At 33.4% G+C, this 26078-nt stretch overlaps 2 protein-coding genes across 3 annotated transcripts; one reads left to right on the plus strand and one right to left on the minus strand.

Annotated features, from left to right (window-relative positions):
• The first annotated feature begins 1472 nt into the window (after window positions 1-1472).
• On the plus strand, window positions 1473-5514 carry LOC148868318 (ATP synthase subunit d, mitochondrial-like). The gene is made up of 5 exons (XM_088970923.1): window positions 1473-1643; window positions 2996-3077; window positions 4703-4767; window positions 4914-5000; window positions 5095-5514. The coding sequence occupies exons 1-5, from the start codon at window positions 1473-1475 to the stop codon at window positions 5194-5196; spliced, it is 507 nt and encodes a 168-aa protein (XP_088827049.1). The 3' UTR covers window positions 5197-5514.
• A 3515-nt stretch (window positions 5515-9029) lies between these two features.
• Window positions 9030-19820, minus strand: LOC148868319 (uncharacterized). Of its 2 annotated transcripts, XR_016107454.1 has the most exons (9): window positions 19485-19820; window positions 18043-19200; window positions 14472-14889; window positions 13367-13511; window positions 11308-11423; window positions 11152-11230; window positions 10842-11075; window positions 9802-9961; window positions 9030-9687 (listed from the first exon to the last, which is right to left on the minus strand). XR_016107454.1 is itself a non-coding variant. In XM_088970924.1 (8 exons), exons 2-8 carry the CDS (start codon window positions 19196-19198, stop codon window positions 9337-9339), a joined length of 2499 nt encoding a protein of 832 aa, XP_088827050.1. In that variant the 5' UTR covers window positions 19199-19200; window positions 19485-19820; the 3' UTR covers window positions 9030-9336. The 2 variants fall into 2 exon arrangements, 1 of the variants encoding a protein (XP_088827050.1); XM_088970924.1 differs by lacking the exon at window positions 9802-9961.
• Between the last annotated feature and the right edge of the window lie 6258 nt (window positions 19821-26078).

The raw sequence follows: 26078 nt of genomic DNA on the forward strand, positions 1-26078 counted from the left end.
GCATAATTTCTAGTCTATAATCTAACTAATATTCCCACCTCATACAGAAAAAAACAAAATCAGACAGAAATGCCCCCGACCAACTATTTAAAACCCCATATATGAGTATTTTAGCACCCTTGAAAAAATAAGGTTCAAAGCTTGGTTTTGTTTCAACCCCAAACCTTTTCTTTTTTGACAAAAATCGTTGACTTGATCAGGAATCTGCTGACATAGGTGATTAAACCATCAAACAACATTTGTTGTTGTTGTTGTTGTTGTTCTTATTATTATTATTAATTTTTTAAATTGTCACAAATTGATCCATTTAGATCGGATGACCAAACCGCTGATCAAAGTGGTAGGTCAATTTTTAAACCATTGGTTCAAAGTATTGATATGTATTGGTTTTTAGGGTCACAAAAACAATAGATAGTGATATTTAGGTCCTTTTAATAAATTTAAAATATTCCTTTTGAATTATCAAAATGAAAGAAAAAAAATAAAAAAGAAGCACTAGTATGTATTGATGGTTGAAAACTTTGGATGTAGAAATTTTTGCATATCTAGTATATCGTTACTTTGAACCATACTCAACAAATCCAAGATGCAAACGGGAGCATCCTAGGTCCTAGCATAGACTATCCACTTCCAACAATACAAGACCCTCCCCCAGCATATTTTTGTTATATACTGATCTATATGCCAATTTGGAGACGCGAAACAAAGCTACACTGGTGTTTCTAGCTTTCTACAATTAATACTTGCTACTAGTATTAGAACATAAAAAAGAAAAATGTTTTTACAATGAAGGTATTCTTTTTGCATTAAGTATCAGGTCCCATGGTAAAAAGAATTTTATTTATTCAAATAAAACTTACTCATTTTTCAGGTGTGGATAAATAACTTTCCCACTTAAGGGAAAAATTTATAAAACATGATGGAACAACTTTGTCATTTTTAACATTAACTTTTTATGAATAAAAAGTTATTATATTATTGATAAGTGAGAAACATTTAACAATAAAAAATTTTTAAATGAGCAAAGCCTCGGCGAAAAATGATGGCGATGTAATATCCATATGCATTTAAGTAATCATTCATTATAATTAATGATACCAATTGAAGGATTTTTTGATAGATGACACCAATTAAAAGATTAGAGCTAGCCTTTCGACCTTTTTTTATGCAAGAACCATCTATAACCATTTTAGACACATTTTGTAAATTTGAAATTACCACATTTTTTTTCAAGCCCGGCCGGCTCGATTAATAGGGTCCGGTTCAGATGGGAATCTGAAAGAAATCCGAGCCGCGGCCGGTCCAAATCTTTGAGCGAGGAAGGCAAGAGTGGTGTCTCGTATCGTCTTTCTTTTCCATCTTCCTCCGGGGCTCATTGAATTTGATATTTACTGACCCCCTCTCCCTCTCTCTCTCTCTCTCTCTCTCTCTGCATTATAATCAGTGAAGCGAAGGAGAGTCCGATCAGAAAAATGAGTGGTACGGGGAAGAAAATAGCAGAGGTTGCTGTCAAGGCGTCCAAGGGGATCGATTGGAATGGAATGGCGAAGCTTCTTGTTTCCGAAGAGGCGCGCAAGGAGTTTGCTTCTCTCCGTCGCGCCTTCGACGAAGTCAACTCCACCCTCCAAACCAAGTTCAGCCAGGCATCTCTCTCTCTCTCTCTCTCTCTCTCTCTCTCTCTCTCTGTCATCGTCGATTGTATATAATTCATCATCATCTGAGGTTTTTTTCTCTTATTGATCTTTTCTTGAGATCCACGTTTCTGGTCGATCGTCTTTTTTGCTTGGTTATGATATGTTTGAAGCTAGGGTTTTTGTTTGGTGTATCATGTACTACATTCTTCGATCCTGCAAGCATGGCTCTTCATGAACTCACAAAGTTGTAATTGTCTTTTATGAGATAACCGAAGCCTACACATTTTCCTCCTATGCAGAACACATCTTAGCAGATGTCGACATTCTTCTCTTTCAAACACAGGCACATAACAATTAATGGACACTATCAGTTCAATAGTCTTGCCTAGCCCGTAGCGTTTTTATTTATTTATTTTTATTTTTTAACCTTTTTCTATGCTCAGAGTTTTTCCTACGTTGCAATTTGTGTCCTTTCGCATCCTTTGAAAGTTGAATTCAATAACAGTTTTTGTAACCTCTAAACTAGATGCAATAATACACCTTGCGTTTTAATTAATAATTCTTGGGATGTAAAAGTTTCTTCACTGATTCTAATGTAACTATTCGGGGTTTAACATGTTTTTTTTTTTAACATTATTATATAACGCTGTACGAAAATGATATTTATTTCCTTGAATTTGAGTGTTCTCTTAGTCATGAGTTGGAAAAATCACCTTGTATCATAGTATGGGAATTATACCAAGTGTACACTTGTAAGTTGATACTTAATCCTACACGATCCTTTTTTATACATGAGGATCTGACAAGACTAGTATATGGTTGTAAGGTTTTTAACATGTGTTACAATTATTTTATTTGAACTACAAGATTGATATAACACGACAGGAGACAATCTAATAAAATTCTTGATCATCAGTTCTGTGTATCTAAGGATGCTATTTTGTGGATAATGCAGTTCATAGAGAGAGATATGCCTTAAAATGTTGTTGTATTCATTAATGTGTTCTGTATGCTGTGGAATTGTGGATTCTTGCTTGAACTATATGGAGACTTGCTAGTCATGCAGATCTGTCCTTAAGGCTTATGTCAGTGGAGAACGTGATATAAGGGCATATGAGAACTGGACCTTACATGTCTAGCTTTCTGAATTTAAGTTGTTCTCCAATCCTACAAATACTAGTAATACAAAACTTATTGCTGATTTCATGATCACAACATATTATATTAACCTCAGACAGAAATGCAGGTTGTAGTCCTACAAAGTAGGGCTAAAATGGAGACTATGCTTTGCCAACTTTTGGAGTTAAGTTAATTAATAATCCCAATTCCTATTCACTTGCTACATTTTCCCCTTTATGCAGGAACCAGAACCTATTGACTGGGAGTATTACAGGAAAGGAATTGGTTCTCGCTTGGTGGATATGTATAAAGAGGCCTATGACAGTATGTTTTATGCATTTTGTATTGTTTGGAATCTATTTTTGTGACATTTCTTTTCTTTATTCCTTTATAATTGGAAGTTGGATACTTCTTTACATCTTTAGTTTGTGGTTTTTTAAAAGATATTTATTCATTATTAATATTAAGTAAACCATAACATTTGGTTTTTTAGTAAATAAGAAAAGGAAATTCATTGATAGCAAAAAAGTGATAGATGCATCAATAGGCGATAAGGCATCATCCAACCCACCAACACGAATTCCACTCAACAACTTAACCAATATGCTCACCTCCTACAGAAAAATCAGACACAAATGCCTCTCTGAGTAACTACATAATAAAACCCCCAAAGATTAGCATCCTCAACAAATCTGGACACACACAGGGAGCTATACTGTATTCCTAACTTATCGTACATGATATTTTCAATATAAATCTACAGTTAATACTTATTAATATGGGAATTACACATTTAAGTTATAAAATTGTCCTTGCACATTAAATGGTCAATAGTCATTTTGAATCTTTAGTGAAAATGGCAGTCCATAGTTATTTATCATAATTAATGACACTATTAAATGAGGTTGTCTCAAATTTTTAGAAGTAAAGATGCAAATTGATTTTTCTTTTGGTGCTACCTATACCACGGTCAAAAGTTACAAGAGTTTCAATCTGCTTGAGTAACTTCAGTTAGTGTTACTTGGGGTACAACAGTTGTCATATCCTAGTCTTGAACAAAGTTTTTTTTTTTTTTGAAAGTACACTGAGATTCTACATGATGGAAGTTGCAATCTCAGAAAGAATTCACCAAACTCTAAATTTGGTATGTCAACAAGGCATTAAAACAATAAAACTCTAAGCTCATCTGGTAAACTATTGTCATTTTGTTCATTTTCTAAATGATTATTTTATGCAATTATCCCTTTATCTATCTTGACAGGAGCTCTTAAACAATTTGTTGATGAGTTGGTGAAATATGATGGAATACCTGATAAAAGACTTATCTGCTGAAGGACAAGTTTTCATGTAGCCTTGAAATCTGCTCGGGGGCATAAAGTTTTGAAAAACACTCTCACATATACACTGGGTCCCTTAAGCCCAACATTTTATTTAGAGATTTATACAGTCCCCCCTGCCCCACACGCGCGCGCACACACATACACACACAAAGTCTCTGCTCCTGAATAGCCTTGAATTACAATATCACATGCACTTGAAACCGTTCCACCCTTCTAAGTTTTAAGTGATTAAGATATCACCAAGGATTAAAATATCAATACACCTGACACTTAGTTTTGGGTATTGGTGTGTAATGATATCACCGATACTTACATTTTTTTTACTTGTTACTTTATAATTAGAGGGATGGGGGCTTGGGGCCCACACCTTTAAAAACCCAGACCTTACAAAAGTCTTTGTATCAGTGTAGCCATGCGCATCTACTGATACATATGGGGCATATCATATCGATACGATATTTTAATCCTTGAATATGACTATTGAACTTTAATATTCTATTCCTCTCTCTTCTTCCCTCCCCCTTCTTTGTGTGTATGTGTTATATTGCCGACATGTGTGTGTTCTGACCTTCAATTTCATTTTCCCTTTGTTACTGTTTTTCTTTGCAGGCATAGAGATCCCCAAGTATGTAGACACTGTGACTCCTCAATACAAACCTAAGTTTGATGCATGGGTGAGATGCGATATTTCTTAGTTGCTACTTAATATTTCTTTTCTCGTTTCTCCTTCTTGCTCATGCCTGCAGTGTTTTACCTGCTTAAATCCGAATAACTGAATCATTGCATTGTAGTAATACTTGAGTGCTCTTCTTGATTATAGTTGGTGGAGCTAAAAGAAGCAGAAGAGAAATCCCTGAAAGAGTCCGAAAGATTGGAAAAAGAAATTACTGAAGTCCAAGAGATGAAGGTGAGCAAAAGGAACCAATACATTTTCCTTCCATAGCAAGTGTAATTCATTCATATGTTTTTTCTGCTCATTTAAACTTCACCAATCATAACAGAAAAAGATCAGCATCATGACTGCAAATGAGTATTTTGAGAAGCACCCAGAGTTGAAGAAGAAGTTTGATGATGAAATTCGGAACGACTATTGGGGCTATTGATGTGTCAACCTTGGTTATATCAACATTGAAGTCTGAATTTTGCCTTTTTCTTATGGTCTTGGTTTCATAAAATAAATATAACCACATCGTTACCTTTCTAGCTCTGTTGCTCAGATGAGAAGATTACTCATCGAGGATCTTCATGAAAAGAGGCACAATATTCCGAGTGGTATGGTCTAAAGATGATAAGGCTTCCGCTTACAATTCTCTTGGATCTTGGGAGCTGGGACCAGGCTCTCGAACTGCCCGTAGTATGTCAAGTTAAAAAATGGGATACATTTCTTAATGCACCAAATTGATTAATTCAACCCTCTTAAATTGCCCCTTAGTTTTCTGACATCTGACATTGTCATTAAGTAGCAACGAAAAAACAAAACATTGAATTTGCTCTCCACTATTCATCAATTTTCAAAATAAAGCCCAACTGATAAAAATTTTTAAGAGCTGTAATCTCATCTGCATTTCAGGTGATTTGGGATTATAATTTCGTTCTCATTTAAGAATGATCCCCGTGGGGATCCACCCTGAATGGAGCGGGGATGGAGAAATTCTCATCCCTATTAGTGGGGATGGGGCGGGGACGGGGACAGGGAGAGCACTCCCTGCCCCATGGGATTCCCACTAATATATGTATGCATGTGTTATATATGTATATATGTATATATACATCTATATATTAATATTTTTTAAAAATATTATTTTTAATAGGATTATAAATTTAAATTATTTTATTTTTATTTTTTAAATAATATGATTAACATCATAAAAAATCACGGGGAATGGGGATCTCCATGGGGATGGGAATAACCTTGTCCCTGTTATAGGGGATGGGGAGAGGCTTTTCATTCCCGCCCTGCCCCGTTGCCTTTCCTATTCTCATTCGCATTTCAGTCAGATGCTTTGTAAGTCCGTTCTAATGACGCCTTTGTATAGATTGAAGCAACGAGCAACCTAGATGGAAAAAGGCTCCCTGTCCCCGCCTGGCCCCGTTGCCATTCCTATTCTCAATTGCTTCTCAGTCAGATGCTTTGTAAGTCTGTTCTAATGATGCCTTTGTATAGATCTCTTCCCGTCCTCGCCCCGCCCCGCCCCGTTGCCATTCCTATTCTCATTTGCATCTCAGTTAGATGCTTTGTAAGTATGTTCTAATGATGCCTTTATATAGATCGAAGCAACCTAGACTGTTCACCTCAAGCAATGGAGGCCATAATGGCAACAACTGAGGTCTTTATGGGTTGATACATTGCCACAAACACAAGGCCACTCCTATTAATGCACTAGATCTAAACAACGAAGGTGATTCCTGAAGCTACCATTAAGGCTGCAACTTGGGTTGAGTTGGTTCAAACCTAACCTGAAAAAGTCGGGTTGGATTGGGTTGGGTTTATGCTTAGGTTAAGGTTAGGGTTGATGTTGATCCCTCGGGCAATCTGAACTTGATTTTATAGTACATGTCATATATTATACATTGATTTGTTTCAATGCATGACAGTTGTATAGCCCCTACCACATACTATCATTTCTTTATTTTAAGATAATCATTTCACTTAATTCTAATTGGTAATACTAAAACTAAGGTTCAAAGTATTAATATGTATCCGCCCGTATTGGTTGATACGTATTGTGTTAATGGCTTCCCGATATGCCCCTCCAGGGGTTGTATCGGGTCAGCCATTGGTTCAGAGGGTAGTTGGGACTTAAATAGACCCCTCTGAACCGGTTTCAAAAAAAAATAAAATAAAACCTAAAGAAAAGTATTGAAACTGGCCGATACGCTGGTACTAAAACCTTAATAACATATTTTATGTTTTTTGAATTGTGTACTTAAAGAACTAATAAAAGCATCAATGAACAAATACTAATAAAACATAGGATTAATATATATAGTGAAAGTTGAATTAAGATCTGAGATCAAGTTCTATGAGATTATAAGGGATGGAAAGAAAGTTGGGTTGGACCCAACCTGAGTCCAACTCAACCTTAGGGTTGAAGGAATTCAGTTAGGGTTAGGGGTTTAAAACTTAGGATTGGACTAGGGTTGGCCTTAACCTGACCTAACCTGGCGTGACTTGAAGCTACCACGTTGGCTGTAGCCGGATAATCCTATCCTTCAACAAAACAGCCCATATATATAAGAAAAATAAAAATCACGTTTTAAGCTGGAAACAAACCTGCAATGTGAACAGCGTATCTTTGAAATGAACTTCTTTTGTCAGAAAATCAATTACAATTGTTGCCTTGTACTGATTACTGAACTACGATTTACATATCTAAACAGAATATTTAAAGATGCAACAGTCCCAGGTAAAAGGGAAGATGTAAAAATCAGAGATGATGGCGTGCTGGAAAGGCTTGGACTTGCATAGACAAAGATGAGATCAAGGAAAATTTTTCCGACTCAAGGGGGCTATTGTTGATTGTTGTATTGTGAGAGCAAAGGGCCAATCTTGAACCAGTTAGTCTTTGGTGGCGAATAAGAAATGGAACAGAGAAACCACAAATAGAAGAGTTGGAAGGAATGTTTAACAGAAATTGAAGAGGACCATTTTGTGGCTCTGCATTCTGCAACGGGGTATAAACAAGAAAGATAAATTCTGAGAATATATAGATGGGTTGTGTCTTGAATTATAAATATTGGTGCAGAGGAGTTCCATAGATTATTATTTTTCTGTAAGAATCATATCACTACTTTATTGTTTGGAAGGACAAACAACCAAGAAACCAGAAAGGGAGCTGAGACTGAATCAGTGACCTGGAAGAAGTGGCAATATCCAGGAAAGTTCATATCTTTAATCGGCGCAACAATACATTTGCTTGCATTAGATTTCTCTTTGTAAAACTTAAATAGTTAAGGTTGAAGAGGCACCTCGCTCATGAATAGCACAGTATTCATGAATATATGCACTGATGAGACGGAGACAAAGATCAACGAAGACGGAGACTGATATGGAGTAGATTTAAAAGTGAGTTTTCCTTATCCTTTATAGTTTGACACTGTAATCATAAAAAGATATTTTAAAAAATTTAAAAAATATATATCAATCATATAATGTCACATGTGAACAGAAAATTAATGAGATTTTAGACAATTATCAGAAATTTTAATAATTAATATGTAAATAGTAAGTATAGTGTTAAAGCCCGTTTGGCAAATCTTCTTGAGAAGATCTTCTTGTAGCTCTAACAGTCAAAAGATGCATTGAGTTTTTGACATAAGATTTGGGCAGCCCAAAGATCATTTGATAGATGCGTCTTTCCATGCATCATTTCAGGTCTTTTTACACGAGATTAAAACGCGAAAGAGACGGAAATTTTCATTTGGAACTTCCTGAAATAAGCCCAAAATGGGCTTTGTAGGTCTTTTCAATATCCCTCTTTTGATGACTAAATCTTCCACATGCCAAACAGAAATAAACCGATTTTTATTCTTTCCAACTTGTAAACAGCCCAAAAAACCATGAGAAAAGATGCAACAAACAGGCCCTTGGTCAATTTCCTAAATTATAAAAGTTACTAAGAAATTTTCTCTAAAAAATAATACACGAGATATTTTGTTCATTCTCAAGTACTATCATCCACGTTCAACACTAGAAATAAATGCACCGAGTTGCTGGTTAGCCATCCAAGAAATTAATTTAAGCACTGTGCCGATGGGAACAGTTAATAACTATGTTAATATGTAATAACATTATTTCCCACTGCACGACATGAACTTGCTCAAAACAAAAGACGAAAGAACATCGCCATAAAATTGTAAAGTATGGTATGGCCAACTGCGCGATGTACAAAAGAAAAAAAGAAAAAAAAAAGAAAAAGAAAAACATCATTCGCAGTTTGTTTTTCAAATTCTATCAGAACTGATTAAGCATATGTAATTGCCTTTGCTTGCTCAGTGACTCGGGCTGTGTTAATATACAAAATTTAGTGCCCAAAATGTAAGCTCTTGCCGAGTACTGATGGATTACAAAAATGCTTGAAAAAGTTACAAGCTATTCAGAAGTCTCAAAAGAAGAGGGTGATGTCGACAAATAAAACTGAAGCAACATGATGCTCTCATTGCTGTAAAATCCCTGCCAGAGGTTGCACAACTCACATGTATCATTCGAAAAAGAAGGCCAACTGTGAGGCTGTTGGGGATCTTTAACCTGCGTTGGTTAGCCTCTTTTCAGGAAGCTGATCACCTTGTGGCTCCTCATTCTTGTCCATTGCCTTTCTTGCAAGTTCATAGCCTGCAAAGTTCATGGCACCTAAAGGTGCAATCCAGAAGAACCTAGGGACTGCTCCTTTGAATAGACCAAGAGGGCCCTCCTGACGGAGAATGGAAAAAGCCACCATTGACATTGATACTGGCAGACCTTGAGGAGCAGTCATCATTCTTGTTTTCATCACATCAAAAGGGGTTGTCACAACCGCAGCAAGCCCTCCTGAAAGAGCCCCAACCACAATTGTCTCCCAAGGTTCAAGGTCCCGCCTCAGAAGCTGCTGAGCAGCCTTAAGAAAGAAAAAAAAAAAGGTATTATCTCATTTTGCGTACATGCCAAGTCAGAGGTAATACAAAAAAAAACTGGAAAATCGGAAAATGATCGCATGGCTCACATGACATACCCAAAGCATATTGTGCAAGTCCATAGCATTATCCTATTCAATAGGATATCCTTGACTAGGTGACAACCAGGGTTCAGAGCATCAGAAAGTCAACTTTGAGAGATTGTGATTTGCTTTGGATACACATGTATGTGGAAAAATTAAGGTGTGCATGGATATGCTAGGAAAAAACACATCAATAAACTAAATGTAAGTTTTAGATGAGTGCAAGTTATATACACATAAGAAAAGCATACTATAATCTATTATGTGAAGTGTAAATTATTGGGGACACACTTGGTAAATGTTGAAAAATGATGAAAGAAGTAAAATATGTACATACATGAGTATATCGTCATTCTCAGAAAGTCAATATAATTTGCATTAATATTTATACATAAGTAAGTTCTAATAATAATTTTTTAATATTTATTGACAGACATTTAATGAGAAGAGAATGCCTAAAAGTTAAAATATGACAATTAATTGGAGCATGGTGTGGTGGACTTCTTGTCTTTCAACCCAGAGACCTAGGTTAAAATCTTCTTACTTATAGTTGTTATGCCAAAAAAATTAATGAGAGAGTAGTTATAGGAATTACATAGAAATTAATGAGAGAGAGAATGTGAGAAAGAATTTTGGCCATTCCACCCCTACCGTGTCTGTAACCTCAAAAACGGGTACATATTAGTTCATACGTATTGATACTTTAACCTTGGTGACAACCATGTAATTTTTTCTTCAAAGTCTGACTATTGTGTGTGCATGTACACACGATAACAAATTTCATGGAGTACTCAATGATAAGCCCCTTTTCATGGGATTGATAACCCACTTGAAGTAGTCACACTTCTTTCTATAAATGTAATGCAGACAGGTTCCAAAGTTCACCACCACCCTAATAGACTTGCACCAATTAGCATGCAGCATTTGCGTTGAGAAGTCAATTACTATTCATGCGTCCAATAACAAACAGTCTTGCCATTTTAAACCATGTTCCTGAAGCAGAGGTGACATCCTGAGCATGGTACTAGTTGTCTAGATTTGTGCAAACTTCATACCTTTTTGGATTCAGCATAGAGCCCCATGCCAGCAACATAGAAAGGAACTTCACGGCAGAGTGTAGCACCAGTTCCACGAAAGAAACCCTTGAGGCCATCTTGGCGCATTGTACCAACAATAGCCTCTCCCACATTGTCAAAAATGCCAGCTTGCAAACGCTGCTTCAGTACCTCACAGGGTATCCGCACAGCTGTTCCCAAGATTGTGCTGCAGAAGGATGCTATAGATTGCACCTAATAATCATATATATCAAGTTTCTTAGGATGCTATAGATTGCACCTTATCAAAAATTCTACTAATAACCATTACCTGAATTTCTGGAAGTGTTGGAGCAACATTTACAAGTACAAGTTTGCTTGCTTCAAAAATTCCAGTCCTCAACCCATGGCTATCATCAAATGAAACTAATATAAATAAATATTTAAACATGAACAAGAATGAGATTGCACATAGAACAAAGCTAACCTTGAAAATTGACCAAGAATTGCTGGAACAGATCCCCTATATAGTCCCTGTACTCCAATTTGAGGAAGCTTTGACACAAGTTCCGGGAATGAGAGTGTTGATGCTTGTACTCGAGTCTGAAAAACCAAGAAAGTATTATGGAGTGAAACCAATACCAAAAGCTTGTTTTTATAATATTCAGAAAAAACTACAATGAATTTAGTGATAGTAATATCAATATTACCCCTCAAGAAATACCACCACTTCCAAAAGCTAGTTTTTAATTATATGCTTTAACAAATTTTTTTTTTCACTTCACATGGATAGGGAATAGGATCAAAGACAGAAATTCCTCATTCTCAGCCCTTTTAATTTGCTCAACATGTCTTTTAAAGAAACATAGGATCAGGGGTATGGTAATCGGTGGATTACATGTCCAAGGGGTTTCTGGAATATGAAAACAACAAAAAAAATGATAATGCACTGGCCATAATTTGGGAAGGTATGAATTATAATTTGGTTGTGGAAGGAAACTGCCAAGTAGTCCAAGGTTGGTTGAAAAAACAAAACTTAAGATTCTTTAGTACTCCAGCAGGTAATCAGAGAAGCTATGTTCTTGGCATCTAATCTAAATTTCTCATTCAGATGGAAACCTAGATCAGCTAATACAATAGCAGATGTCCTTGGAAGAATAGGGGTAAATAAGGACAATCTTATGTAGGGAATACCAGGTCTGGGTATTGATGTAATGCAATGGTTTTTTCTCATTGTACCCAAATAGTGCAAGTTGCAGCTTGCACTGCTTGTATTGTCTTCTCTGTATCTGGTTCAGGATGCAGGATTTCTCCTCTTCATAATCAATGCAAGCACATGGTTATTGATAAAAATGTTTTCCCCTAGTTTGCAAAAAAAAAATAACTTTGAGAGAAGAACAAAGTGAGTAACCAGGAAACCAAATCTTGATACAAGTAATTCTACTTGATTCTTCAGAACTAGAATATTGAAATTTCTTGCCATCCCTAAAAACCTCCTACCTTTTGGTAGGGGGGTCAATGGATCAGGTTTGGGTTGGACCCTGTCTGAAACAAATTCAATTTTAACAGATTGGGCAGACCAATAAGACATCTTGAATTGGACCAGTCCAGACTTAATGGTCCAAATTATTTGTTAGATTGGACCTGGTCTGTTTGTAATGGATTTATATTGGAGTGGGTTGGATTCAACCAATGTACGGTCCGTCCACAGCAGAGGTGTCAATGGACCATGGACCAGGTTTGGGTTGGACCCAATCTAAATTAAAACTAATTCAGATAGTTTGGATGGTCCAGGCATTGAATTGGACCAGTCCAGAATGGTTCAAAGTTTTCATCAGATTGGATTGGTCATTGAACCTAGTCCATCCATAATGGACTCGTACTGGAACTGATCGGATTGGACCAATATCTGGTCCATTTACAATCCTACCTTTCGGATTGGTTTTCCTCAGTGATCACATTTAGCATTTGGTTTTAAGCAGCCAGCATAACTGATAATTTTGCAATCTTAAAAGATCTTCAGAAAAGAATTGGCATATATCTCCTCCCATAAAACAATGAAAACTTTGATGTTTTCATATAATATCCATATGTCAGCCCATTTTTACTTCAAGATCCAGCTACTAAAGTGTCCCAAAATTATGGTCTACCAAGTGCCCTTCCCATGATATTAAATGTTTACAGCAGATCTCAACTCCATCTAGTCTGCCTCCCTACATCATCATTGTGAGCCAAAATCTAAACTCAAGTGTCATGGATGAAGGATGATAGGAAATACCTTTGAAAGAAAGTCAGAGAAATTAATAACTAACAGTTTTGAGGATAGAACCAGTTTAATAGGTTATCAAAAACTTGTCTATAAATGAATATATTTTTAGATATAGTAGAAATACTAAACTGTGTAAATGAAAAGTTAGCTGCTTATATTAACAAGCAACTATGAAAATGTTTTTACCTACTATAAGATGACTTTGACCAGGTCCTCACCCCTACCAAAAAAGAAAAGAAAAGAAAATATAGAAGTAGCTAATAGCCAAAGAATTTGCCTTTATCGTATCGACAGGATGCATTAGTGAGGTAGAAAGTGCACATGCAAGGCCCCCTGCCAAAGCAGATTTTAATACACTTCCAGCAGGTATTTCCACAGGTGGTGCAACAGCAACAACAGTAGCAGCTTCAAACCATATGCTTCTGTAGATAATATGAAAAGAAAATAACAACTCTCATTAGAAAAATCTGTTGTGAAATATGACTTGCTATTAATGTTAAATATCTCATAAAGAAAAATGCATCTTCTTCAGCCATCTATACAGTACTGGGAAATAAGAAACAGAAAAATATCAGATCTTAAAACTAACTCATGTGACCACTTTACCAAAATTGTTATCTGTAAGTTCTTACCTAAAAAAAGTGAATAGTTCCAAGAGAATGGCAACCATAAACACATAATCAGTACATGTACATTTTCCCGATATTAGTAATGTATGGAACAATAATAATAAGGGTTCAAAACGGACAAAGAAAAGAAGAGAATGGGAGTTTCCAATGGTTTACAAGTCCCTACAGAACTCTTCAAACCTAATATTTTTTGTACTCAGTATGCCTAATGGAGAATGAATATTGAAATATATTTTCCGTGTGCATGCAGGTGTATGAGTACCTAAATGGCTTTCCATTCGCATAATAAACATCCTTATGTATATTAAGATATAATCTCAATTCTCCAAGACATACGCTATCATATTCTACTAGTAATCCCTGCTGCTACTTTTGCATATAATGAATTTTGTTCAACGAACATGCCAAAAAATAAATGAGAATGATTCAGTTCAAAATGCATCTACAATACAGGAGGGCATTCATTACAGTGTGGTTAAGCACCCATGCAAAGAAAGATCCAACTGTGAGCATTGACATGCTCAAGCCATTGCTTAGAGAATTCATGATAGTTGGCACAAGGCTTTGTTGGGTTTGTTGAATATCTCAAAAACAGGATAGATAATTTAATGTTTATCCAAACACAAACTGAATACTACTGAGCACTTCATGAGCACCCAAAGGGCCAAACCCATTTTACTTGAACAGAAGTCAATTTTAATAATTCTATTCTCTAATAAGTAATTACTCATAGTAACATATTCAATATCTTACCGAGGATCATCTTCAAGTCGATCAGAAGGGAGTAGAAGCATAAAATTGCGGAAATGGCCATAAGAAATAGATCCTTCACTATCAGCATTTAAAAAGCGCATCATGGCAATGGCATTGTCTTCATTGGCCGGAAGTCCTGCACTTTTAAGGGATGTCAAGATTTGACTCTTTTGCAGAGTACCAGACTTGCTTAAACATAGTGTGTTGTAAGCTCGAAGAATGGTAGGTTCCTTCTGTTCCATCAAGGATAAAAACTGTTTCCACCCGAATGATTTTGAGAATATGTGACTTCTGGTTCGGTACATAAACTCCCGAGCATACCTCCGTGGTAATCTTCTCTTTCTCATTGCAATTTCAAGATCTTCCAGTGTTACCTGGCCATCTCCATCCCTGTCCAGTTCCTCAAAAAACCGTCTTCCTGTAAGCACACGAGGACCTGAGGTTAACCTAAAGAGACAACTCGTGGAGAAGAATAAAAGCAAAAATATGAGAAGAACCAGTAGTCTATTACAATCTCTTAACCTCCTAAAACATGTTAAAAATCCAACAAATGGAAAAGTAGACAAAGATAAAGATCTCAATAAATAACTGGACAATCAATGTTCTATGATACCGAAATACTTGAGCAAGCTTAGTGTATCCATGTTGGACATGATATGTACTGATGGAACATATTAGGCCTTGGCTCAGGCTATATAGCCTTTATAATAGGTGCTAAGCCCGGCCCATTGTTGCCCATGATCACCCTAGTTTAGATGTTAAAAGTTCTATTAAGTGTGATGACATAAAATTGTGAATTGATATTTAGCTTAAAAATCAATATTTTGAAAACTGGACAATATGGTTTTCTGGTTCAACCAGTGGTTAAACCAATATGGTTTTCAAATTATCTGGAAGGTTTTCGTACTAGCTGAACTGGTCCAGTTTTCAAGATATTGTTGAAAAATAATTATAAAGACATGGTATGACCATTAAATAGGTTACTTGAATCCATATCAATTACCTGGATTTCAGGAAACAAATAGTTGTATTCCCAGTTCCCCACTTCCCATATCTGCATATGTATCAGTATCCATATCTAGGCCTCCTTTTTTGATCAATAACAACCAAGAATTTTATTTATGGGTTTAAAAGAATAATTTACAATTACAATAGGTAAGGCAGGGAGGCAGCCCTTTTTGTAGGCCAGCAAACACTACTTACCCCATGATTTATGCTCATTTATAGCTGGTTCCCCAATCCATATCTAGACCTCCTAGGCATCAATGGTCATAAACCAAACTTCATATCTGCACACTGTTATATGCTACATTACATGGATACTTCAGAGGCCCATATTTTGACCTGGAAAAGCTTGTTGGTTGGCAGGTTTAGTGGTTCAATCAGGTGAGCAAAATGATCAAAATCATAAAAAACCAGAGACCCCAACACTTATTCAGTTAATCAGTTCAATTGCCCAAGTCAAAAACAGGTTGAAAGCACTGATTCATAATGGGAGTTAGAGAAATGTAGACTAGGAAGACTTTTAAAGAGTTGGAAGGAGAGAATGGAAAAGGAAGTGTCCTATGATGGGAAGGGGTTCGATGTTGGGGTAGAGGAGATCTGTATCAAGTTAAGGATGCCAGGACTTGATGGGGTGGCTGTTGGAGAAGGTGTGGAGGGAGTAGAATTCAAAACCTTTGAAAAGAATGTGGTGCTGCAATTCAAGAGAAGTTATGAGAGTGCCTTAGAAGCTAATGACCTTGAGAAGAACGTTATTGTTGGAAAGCAATATAGGAGGTTAAGATGTCAGCAAAATTTCCCGATTTCAAAAGCTTTTGCAAGATTGAGAGTAAGTGTGTTTGGTGTGGGGCCTGTCAAAAAAGTGAAAAAAAATCAAAAATTTCAACAAGAAGCAAGTCTGCAGGAGCCAGACCTTCAAGAGCCATGTGGTCTTGATTGTGTTCAGTTTAGGAGGTTGGTGGGGGGTTGAGAGTTGTCTCTGTGGTTCATGTGTGGAGCATTTGGGGAGTTTCATTTTCATTTTTTGGCTTGGGTGGGCATTGTTTTTTTTTCTTTTTCTTTTTTGAGAAATAGGTTGATGACATTTAAGGGGGGCTGGTTTCGAAGTCTTCGGTTTCTTCTTTGTTTGTTCATTTAAGGTGTCAGTTAGGTGTCTGCAGGTTCAGTGTATGCTGGTTTGGGTCAGATCGTTTTGGGATTTTGAAGTGCTTTTCTTTTGGGTGACTACTTGTCACCTTTCTTGTATTCCTCTCTTTTTTCTTTAATAAATTTTATTTTATCTTCAAAAAAAGACTCTTTTTTTTGTGACATCAATAATATGTGTGACTCAAGGTACTTTAATTTAGTACAATCAATCTTTGTTTGCTTAGTGTTGTTTGCATTGATTTATGCATCCATATTTGATACTTTTTTTGGCAATTATCCCATTATTTGTCTAACATAAAGGATACATCATTAAAAAGTGTAACTTGAAAATAAAGTATAGCAACCAAGCCCTTGAATCCTATTTTTTGGGCTTGTCGAATCCGACACCTTATACATATGTCAGATTCTGACACTTGTACTAGTATCCATGTAACATATATAATATTGAAAAGTCTTGCAATTTACAAATAAAAGATAAGGGTGTTGTAAATGGTTTAGTGGCTTCTTCCGTTGTGGGTAGTTAATATATAGAATGATGCTTTTCAATACACGTGTGTGTGTGTGTGTGATGGCTTGCTTTTAGAAACCATAAAGGTCAAGCTATGACAACATATTATCAATCGAAAAAAAACCATGACAACAAATTACCAATCAAAAAACTATGACAATATATTTGTTTCATATTGGTAATGGAAACTCACTTCAGACTGAGTTGCTCATTTGACTATAAAGGTTGGTTGGCTTCGTCCTTTGGTTATGATGAACTGGAGAGATTATTTTAAACAGTATTTGAGGCTTAAACCTCTAGGCTTGGCACGAGTTTAGCCTCAAGACTCAATCCTGAGGTTCACATTTCACACGTATAAGTATGAGTCACATGACTAACAACTTGGGATACATTCATGTGTGTAACGCACACATATATGTGCATGTATTTCTTCATGCCTTGTGTCTCATTCACGCATCTAAGGGTTCCAGTGCCTCTGTTAAGACCACCAAGAATCTTTTGTATTCCCTTGCATATTGTGGTATTATAGCTGTCCTTCATTTCCCCATTGTCCTATCATATCCGGCTTCAATTTCCCTTCTAATAAAGTTTTAGTAACTTTATTATAATAGCCCCATATTGTTGGACTAAGGTTTTGCTAAGTAATATTACTATGATAGATGTTGGAATAAGGTTTCAACTTCACATACTTCTTTCAAGAGATTGCACCAAATCCATGCATTGCACACAGAGATCATTGTTTATTCTATTATGTTTAAAGCAATTAAATTGATATAGCATGACTGTAATTGGCACATAAAGATGCAATATCTAGTTAATTATAAAAAAAAAAATGTACTTGTAGCAAAAAAAAAATTATCAAAGAAAAAAGATGCAATATCTAGTTTTAACTTTGTGATCGTTTGAGTCACATACCTTCTGCCTCCGTGTACCTGAAGAAATCCTGGACAGAGAATAACTTCTTCTTGTCCGGGTAGTCTTTAGATGACCTTCCCAACTGGGGTACAAGTTCAATCAGTTCTGTCAATGAAACAGTGGATAGTGTTGACCGCAAGCGCTCGACATTTGATAACGGAATATTTAGCAGTCCATTTGCAATCTTCTGAGGTGAATTGCTCTCTGTTTCTTCCCTATTTCCAGTGGAGACACCATCTTCACCCTCTCCCTTAACAGAAGCTACTCCAACCAGACTTGGAGGCACACCACCCACCCTTGCAAACTTCAGATTTCCCAGAAAACCATCAACTTCAGCTTTTCTTCCTTTCAGTAAACTTGTAATTGCCCCCAAATGATCAAAGGGAGGAGAAAAAGACGAGGATTTTATTTGATAACAACTCTTATGACAGCTCTCTTGGGTACCCAGATCGAAGTTCTTAAGATTTTGAGTCAAACTATCAAATATAAGACCAAGAAGGATTTCCATCCACAGATTTTCTCCTTCCTTAGATGTCGTGCACTTGTTTCGAAATGGTGCATCAAATAGGCCACCGCTTCCATTCTGTTTCAGCTTAGATGAAACCACAGAGAATAATTGCGTGCACGAACTCGAGTAGGTGTTTTCTTGGGCAAACTGTTTTTGTTCGCGCTTCCTCCCAGACTTGAATGGACTTGGAAATGACTGGACGAAACCGTTACACAGAAGAGACCATGACAGCGCAAGGTGCAAGCAATTCACACGAGAAGCCTCCTCTTTAGCTAAGACTTTCTCCTTAGACCCTTTTTTTGACAAGTCAATCCTAGGGCCATTTTTACCACATTGCGGAAAGAAGGTTCCGAAGAACGTCTTGATAGGAACCCTTATAGACAAACCTTTTTTTCTCTCATCAACAACAGCATCTTCTGACTGTTTCCTCCTCAGAGAGAAACTCGGAGTCCTATTGTTCTCGTGAGAAACATTCAACTGAGGGAACAGTTCGAGACTATTAAGACCAGTTGTCGGAACCGCCCAGCAGGACTCAAGATCTTTCGCGGCTTGTCGAATTCCGGATTCAAGTGGAGAAAGAGCTTCTTTAATCGCGTTAAAGGAATTAATGAAGGATTCTACAGGATCATTACCGGAACCAGACACCATTACTGAAAAAAAGGAAACTAGATAAAGCAATTTTAGACTCAAACCTTAGGAGCGGAAGACGATTAAGTAAATAAAACAATCAAAATCTCCATTGGTTAAACATAAACAGATCTTCGTCCGTAAAGAGCAGACTAGATAGAAGAGAGACTAAAGGTTTTAGTCCTCCAATCAAGGAAAAAAAAACCTAGAAACTCAAAACAGTATCCTTCTTGTCAGCAAACGAAAGAGATCTGTTAAATAAGCGGAACAGCAATTCGGCTATGAAATTGCAAAATCCTAAGAATACCGTCTCAAAATCCGAATAAACTCCATCGCAGACGATGAATCTCATCGGCAGAGGTCCCATTTATCCTTCATTAGTATACAATAAAATTTCCAGGTGGATTGAAACTACGAAGCTCTGCAGTGTACAGATTAGCAAATTTCTTCTTCTGTTCCTTAATCCGGAATCTTAGAAATTCTATTCCAGTGGTTCACCGACAAAATACCTGCGAAATTTAGAGATGAATTTAGGGTTGATGTTCTGCTAAATTGGTGGAGCTTGCCTAGACCGAGACTGGGAGGAGAAACGATAAGTGAAGAGGGAAACGAAAGAGATGATGGCCTTTTGTATTTTTCTTCTAATAAATATAAATAAACCAACCTATATATATTTACGTTTATTATTTATTTTCCCGTAAATTTGCTTTTAATCTTCGGATAATGGGAAAGATAAAAAGCTGACGCATAGGCCTAGTAGAACGGGAGACGAGGCTTGGCCGAAATCGAATATGGCGTGCATACCGTTCGCACAGTACAAATAGAAATATTCTCAATGCACAGCTGTGAAAAGGCTGTGCGAACGGTATGAATACAAGAATCGTGGGAGTACTGAAGTCGATCTCGGCTTGGCCCTTACTAACTATTAGTAGATCGTAGACACGCCTAATCGTCTATTCGGTTGCTGGTGCGTTGATAATTGATATTCAGTTTTTAGCACAAATACACGTCTTCATGTGCTAACGGAATAAATGGAATCTGATTAGTTGGGTTGGTTGGTTTGCATTTATCTGGATATGTTTGTTTTCTATATGGGGGCATAGGGCCCTCCAGTCGAATGGTTTGTCCGCGGTCGTCTCCACTTATCGCTCCCTCGTAAGTCGGTCATATGTCATATCTTAAACTTAAAATAAAAAAATATGTACGTAATGAGCTCGGATCTGCCATCCACAAATATGCAACAACCACCGATCGTTCCCGATGTGCGGATGCAGTGTTTTGTAGGTAGGTTTTTGAGTAGAGTTTTGAACAGTAGATCTCGACTCATGTACGTAACATGTTCGAGTTTAGCGTCTTAAAGACTCTTATCCTGTATACGTGGCGCACATTCTTGGTTTTCAATCATTATCCTTTAGGAGAAATGGTCACAGGAGAAGAGACTAATGAATTAGTGGAATTGATTGGGTGCTGCACGTATACATCTTTTGGAGGAGGATTAAGGTTATGTTTGGTGATTAAAAGTAGTTTTTAAAATAAGTAGCACTACGTGATTAAAAGCGAATGTTGTACAAGTATCATTTAGTGACCGCTCCACACGCATTGTGTTTTAAAGCGGGGGAAGATCGGGTCTGCTCCTCACACGCACATTGTATCATTCATTGGGATCTACTCCTCACACCCAATGCATGGTGGATGTGGATCGGAGGCATTTTAATCCTCACTTCACTCTTACATATAAACAATTATTAATAATAATTATATTAAATGAATGATTTTAGGCCAAAGCCCCTTATAGTCAACATGTGGCCCATCTGCATTCAGACACCTCTCATTCAAAAGATTTAAACAAAATGGACACATGTCAAATTCTAATTAATGATAGTTCAAGAACAAAGCCCATTAGATGTGTGTCAAATACTAATTAGTGGTAGTTCAAGAAAAAAGCCCACCAACATGCAAGTTGTGAGAAGTGGGAAGCTCCCACTTTCAATCATTTCCTAAAAAAAAAACAAAGAAAGTGTGCTATTAATTAATGTTAACTACTAATCTAATTAATTAATTATATCTATTGATTACTAATAATAATTATTGTTAATTACTAATTAATTACTGTTAACTACCTCTAATTAATTCCAGCTATTAATTACTAATAATAATTACTCACTTATAATAATTAATTACTGAAAATAATTTCTTATAATAATTACTGCTATTACTTAATTGCTGATAATAATTAATTAGCAATAATATTGCTCATTATTAATTCAGAAAATAATTTATTGTAATAATTACTGCTAATACTTAACTATTGATAATTTATTACTCACAATATGGCTCATTATTAATTCGAAATGATAATTAATAAATATTTTCAAAATGGTAATTAATAATTCGAAAATAATCATTTTATATTTATATTAACTCATTAATTATTTTGAAAATAAATATTTAATGTTAATTATTTATATTATAATTATTATAAAAAATTATAATTCATACATTTATATGAAATAATTAATTATATTATTATAAGTAATTATAATTAATAATAATATTATTATTATTATCAATAATCATAATTAATTATTACTAATACTAATGATGATAATTATTACTTTGAAATGGTAATTAATTAATGATAATTAATAAGCATTTTAATAATGTTAATTTTTAATTGGGATATAATCATTTTATATTAATATTAATTCATATTAAATATTTTATAAATGTACAATTGGTGTTACTTATTTAAATTATTATTATTACAAGTAATTATAATTAATACTATTATTATTCTCCAATAAATACTTATTTACATTATTATTATTATAAAACTTTCAACTATTCAATATTGCTAAACTTAAAGAAATATAAAAGCAAATATTATTTTATGAATTAACTAAAATTTGTAATTATCACAAATTAATTACTCAATAAAAATAAAAATAAAAATAAAATAATAATAATAGTAGTAATAATAATAATACTTTAATATTACTGATTTCAAAACCAATACACACATAATAAGAATATATTATTAGTTAATAATAATAATAATATACTTATTATTATTACTAATTCCATAATTATTAATATATTATTAATCTATTAATAATAATGATTATTATGAAACAAAATGTTAATAGCAAAATATAATTACTTAAAATTATTTGCAAAAATTACCCATTTTAATTCGGACAGATAACTAATTACTGATTTTAATTTCTTAAAATTATTATTTACTGAATAATTTTAATTACTCTTTGATTTAATGAACTTATTTTTGTAAAAATCCAAATAACTTTTCATTTGCAATGCTAACCATTTTATTTTTCTCTTATTCAGTTTTCCAAAAGATAAATTAATGATATTTACCTATTATTATCAAATTATGTATTTATCAAGTTGTTGTCATTGATGAGGACGATGATGATAAGACAACTTTTTGAAAGAGAGGGGTGCTAATAATAATTAATGACATCCAATTAATTCATTTCAGCTATTAATTACTACTAATAATAACTCACTGATAATAATTTCTTATAATAATTATTGATATTAACTAATTACTAATAATATTTCTCATTATTAATTCGGAATGATAATTAATAATGTATTTCATTATGGTAATTAACAATCCTGAAATAATAAAATTTTATTTATATTAACTCATATTAATTATTTTGAAAATAAATATTTAATGTTAATTATTTATATTAGAATTATTAACAGAAATTATAATTCATACATATATATGAAATATATAATTATATTATTATTATCAATAATTATAATTAAATATTACTAATAATAATGATGTATGATAAAAATAATTACTAATTATAATTACTTATTGACAATTAATTCCTTAATTATAACAATGTTAATTATTACTTCAGAATGTTAATTAATTAATGATAACTAATAAGTATTTTAATAATGTTAATTATTAATTGGGATATAATCATTTTATATTTATATTAATTCATATTAGTTATTTTATAAATATATAATTAGTGTTACTTATTTACATTATTATTATTATTATTATTATAAGTAATTATAATTAATTCTATAATTATTGTCCAATAAATATTTCATTTAGTGAAAGTTAAATTATAAACTTTCAATTATTCATTATTGTTAAACTAAAAGAGTTATAAAAGAAATTACTATTTCAGGAATTAACCAAAAATAGTAATTATAACAAATTAATTACTTCCTAATAAAAATAAATAATAATAATATAATATTACTTATTCCAAAATAGATACACACATAATAAGAATATAATATTAGTAAATAATAGTAATAATAATATACTTATTATTATTATTACTAATTCCATAATTATTAATCTATATTACTGAATAAAGACATGGAATAAAAAAAAAATCAAATTACCACGAACTAAAAATCTATGAGTATTCTAATTGACTTGAATTTGACATATGGGCATGCCCAAAATTATAATGTCAACCTACATTTCCTATTTCTATCTCCCAATTCCCATAACTCAAACATGCCATTAGGTTATGTAGGGGTTTCCCTACCTTTTTTCCTAAAAATAAATTATAGCCAATGTACATTCAGTATGGGGAGCTTAGACTTAAAATTCATAACCATGATTGACTAAAAGAAGTGTTGCCACCTAATTTGGAGGTGACTTCCATACTAAGGATGGTCCCATTCTCCTTTATTTCATGTTTTCTCTATTGGACGAGCTTTGGAGTCCTGATTATATTATCAGTTGATTGTAGCCATGCATGATGACGATTTGATTGTAGTTATATATTTTTCATCTCTTACTTCATATGATGGATGCATCTACAAATGTTGTTTGGCATGTATTGTTTTTCTTAGCAGATCTCTTTGAATGATTTTCTTCCTTCTTTGCCTCTTTGAATAGATATCATTTAAATGTTTTTATTCCATTCATATGTCCCTAAATATTAAGCAGTATTGGTGATATTGTTGTAAACATCCATCTAATTTTACTATTTTATAAATAGATTAATGATTTCAAAGTTATTGATACTTTTTTGGGGGAGAGTTGCTCAATAGGACATTGATTTTTTTATTGTTAAATAATAAATTTCAAATTAAATAATACTATAGTTGCCCCTTACTTAGTATGAGGTCATTGTCTAAATAAAACATTGTAAGTCTCTTAAATCAAATAAAGAGCCTACCCTAAATGTCTATTATAAATAATTCAAATTAAATCAAGTAATGACTTGCTGAAAATTACTGGATTAAGTAAATAATAATAACAATCATCAAGTACTTAATTAAGTAAATAATAAAAAATGAAATAACAATCATCAGTTATTATTAATGTTTATTCAAAGCATGCCCCATAATAATTATCGAACACAATTAAACCTTCAATAAGAATCAATATTTATTAATAGTCATTAAAGTTGTCAAGCCAAATCATTAATGTTTATTCTTAAATGCAAAATATGAATTAGCAAATCTATTATATAATAATTATACTCGGTTGGAAATAATTATTTTAAGTAAATATTTAAATAATTACAAATTTAGTTATTGTTATTACTATATAACAAAAATTTTGAATTAAATACTAAAATAAAATAATAATAATAATAATAATAATATTAATAATGGTTAAATTAATGTAATAAATGGTTCATGTTGAATTTAATAACCCATATAATTTTATGGGTTTGACATATAAAGGTCAATTTATGTAGATCCGTAGATTGTATGAATGTCTTAAAAAATGGCAATTTATAAATAGTAATAAAAAATCATTAATGTTTATTCAAAATATATAATATATATATATATATATATATATATATATATATATATATATATATATATATATATATATATATATATATATATATATATATATATATATATATGTATATAATTAACTTCCATGTACTTAGTACGGGGTCATTCACTAGATATATTATACATTTCAATGAAAAACCACCACATCACCACATCGTGACACATGAGAGCTCACGTGGCCCACACGTGGAGTGCCATGTGGACCCAATTAATACTAATAATATGTATAAATTTATTATATATATTATTAATAAAGCAATAAAAGAAAATTCAGATTATTCAAAAAATATAAAAACATCACCAATATGCAATGAGAATTTTAAAAAATAAAATAGGATGCATATTAATAATAAAATAATTAATGAAAATTCTGATTATTCAAAAATAAAATACAAAAAAATCCCTAATATGCAATGATGAGTTGAAAATAAAATAGGATAAAATTTATTATACATATTAGTAATAAAACAATAAATGAAATTTTAGATTATTCAAAAAAGTTACAAAAGTATCACCATTACATTTAACAAATAAAAAAATGCAATGTGAACTTAACAAATATTCATATAAAAAATCATAAAAAAATGCAATAGAAAATTAATAAAAAAAACAAACATCTTCTCCATATTATTAATCACAACAACATATAAAAAGCATCAAAAGTATTCATATAAAAAATAAAGAAAAAAATGCAATCACAAATCAAGAAAACATGCAAACATTTAACTAATTATTAATCACAACAAAATATTTAAAAAAACATCACAATTATTCATATAAAAAGTAAAGAAAAAAAATGCAAACATTTAACTAATTATTCATACCAAAAAATCAATAAACACTCTATAACCACATATTTTAGCATATTTTTTGCATGATCTTCAACAAAAAATACCCCAAAAAATCCTACTTATTCATAGGAATCATTGCACAGACAATGCACAAAAAAACCCAACATAAATATTTTGGATTTCTCATCTATGAAAATCTGAAAAAAAAAATCGATTCAACCAAATGTTCATAAAAAAACAAAAATCAACATAAAACATGGAGGGGGTTTGTTTGGGCTAAC

The sequence above is a fragment of the Nelumbo lutea genome, chromosome 2, assembly GCF_056320005.1.
Source record: "Nelumbo lutea isolate HS-2025 chromosome 2, American lotus-T2T, whole genome shotgun sequence".
Lineage (NCBI taxonomy): Eukaryota > Viridiplantae > Streptophyta > Magnoliopsida > Proteales > Nelumbonaceae > Nelumbo > Nelumbo lutea.

Bases quoted from the DNA above. Each gene is read 5' to 3' on its own strand.
- LOC148868318 (XM_088970923.1), top strand. From the start codon at position 1,473: ATGAGTGGTACGGGGAAGAAAATAGCAGAGGTTGCTGTCAAGGCGTCC. The intron at 1,644-2,995 runs GCATCTCTCTCT...CCCTTTATGCAG, and splicing joins TCCAAACCAAGTTCAGCCAG to GAACCAGAACCTATTGACTG. The intron at 5,001-5,094 runs GTGAGCAAAAGG...CAATCATAACAG, and splicing joins CTGAAGTCCAAGAGATGAAG to AAAAAGATCAGCATCATGAC.
- LOC148868319 (XM_088970924.1), bottom strand. From the start codon at position 19,198: ATGGTGTCTGGTTCCGGTAATGATCCTGTAGAATCCTTCATTAATTCC. The intron at 14,890-18,042 runs GTATGTGACTCA...GTGTGCTTACAG, and splicing joins CAGGTACACGGAGGCAGAAG to GAAGACGGTTTTTTGAGGAA. The intron at 11,076-11,151 runs GTAATGGTTATT...TATGATTATTAG, and splicing joins CAACACTTCCAGAAATTCAG to GTGCAATCTATAGCATCCTT.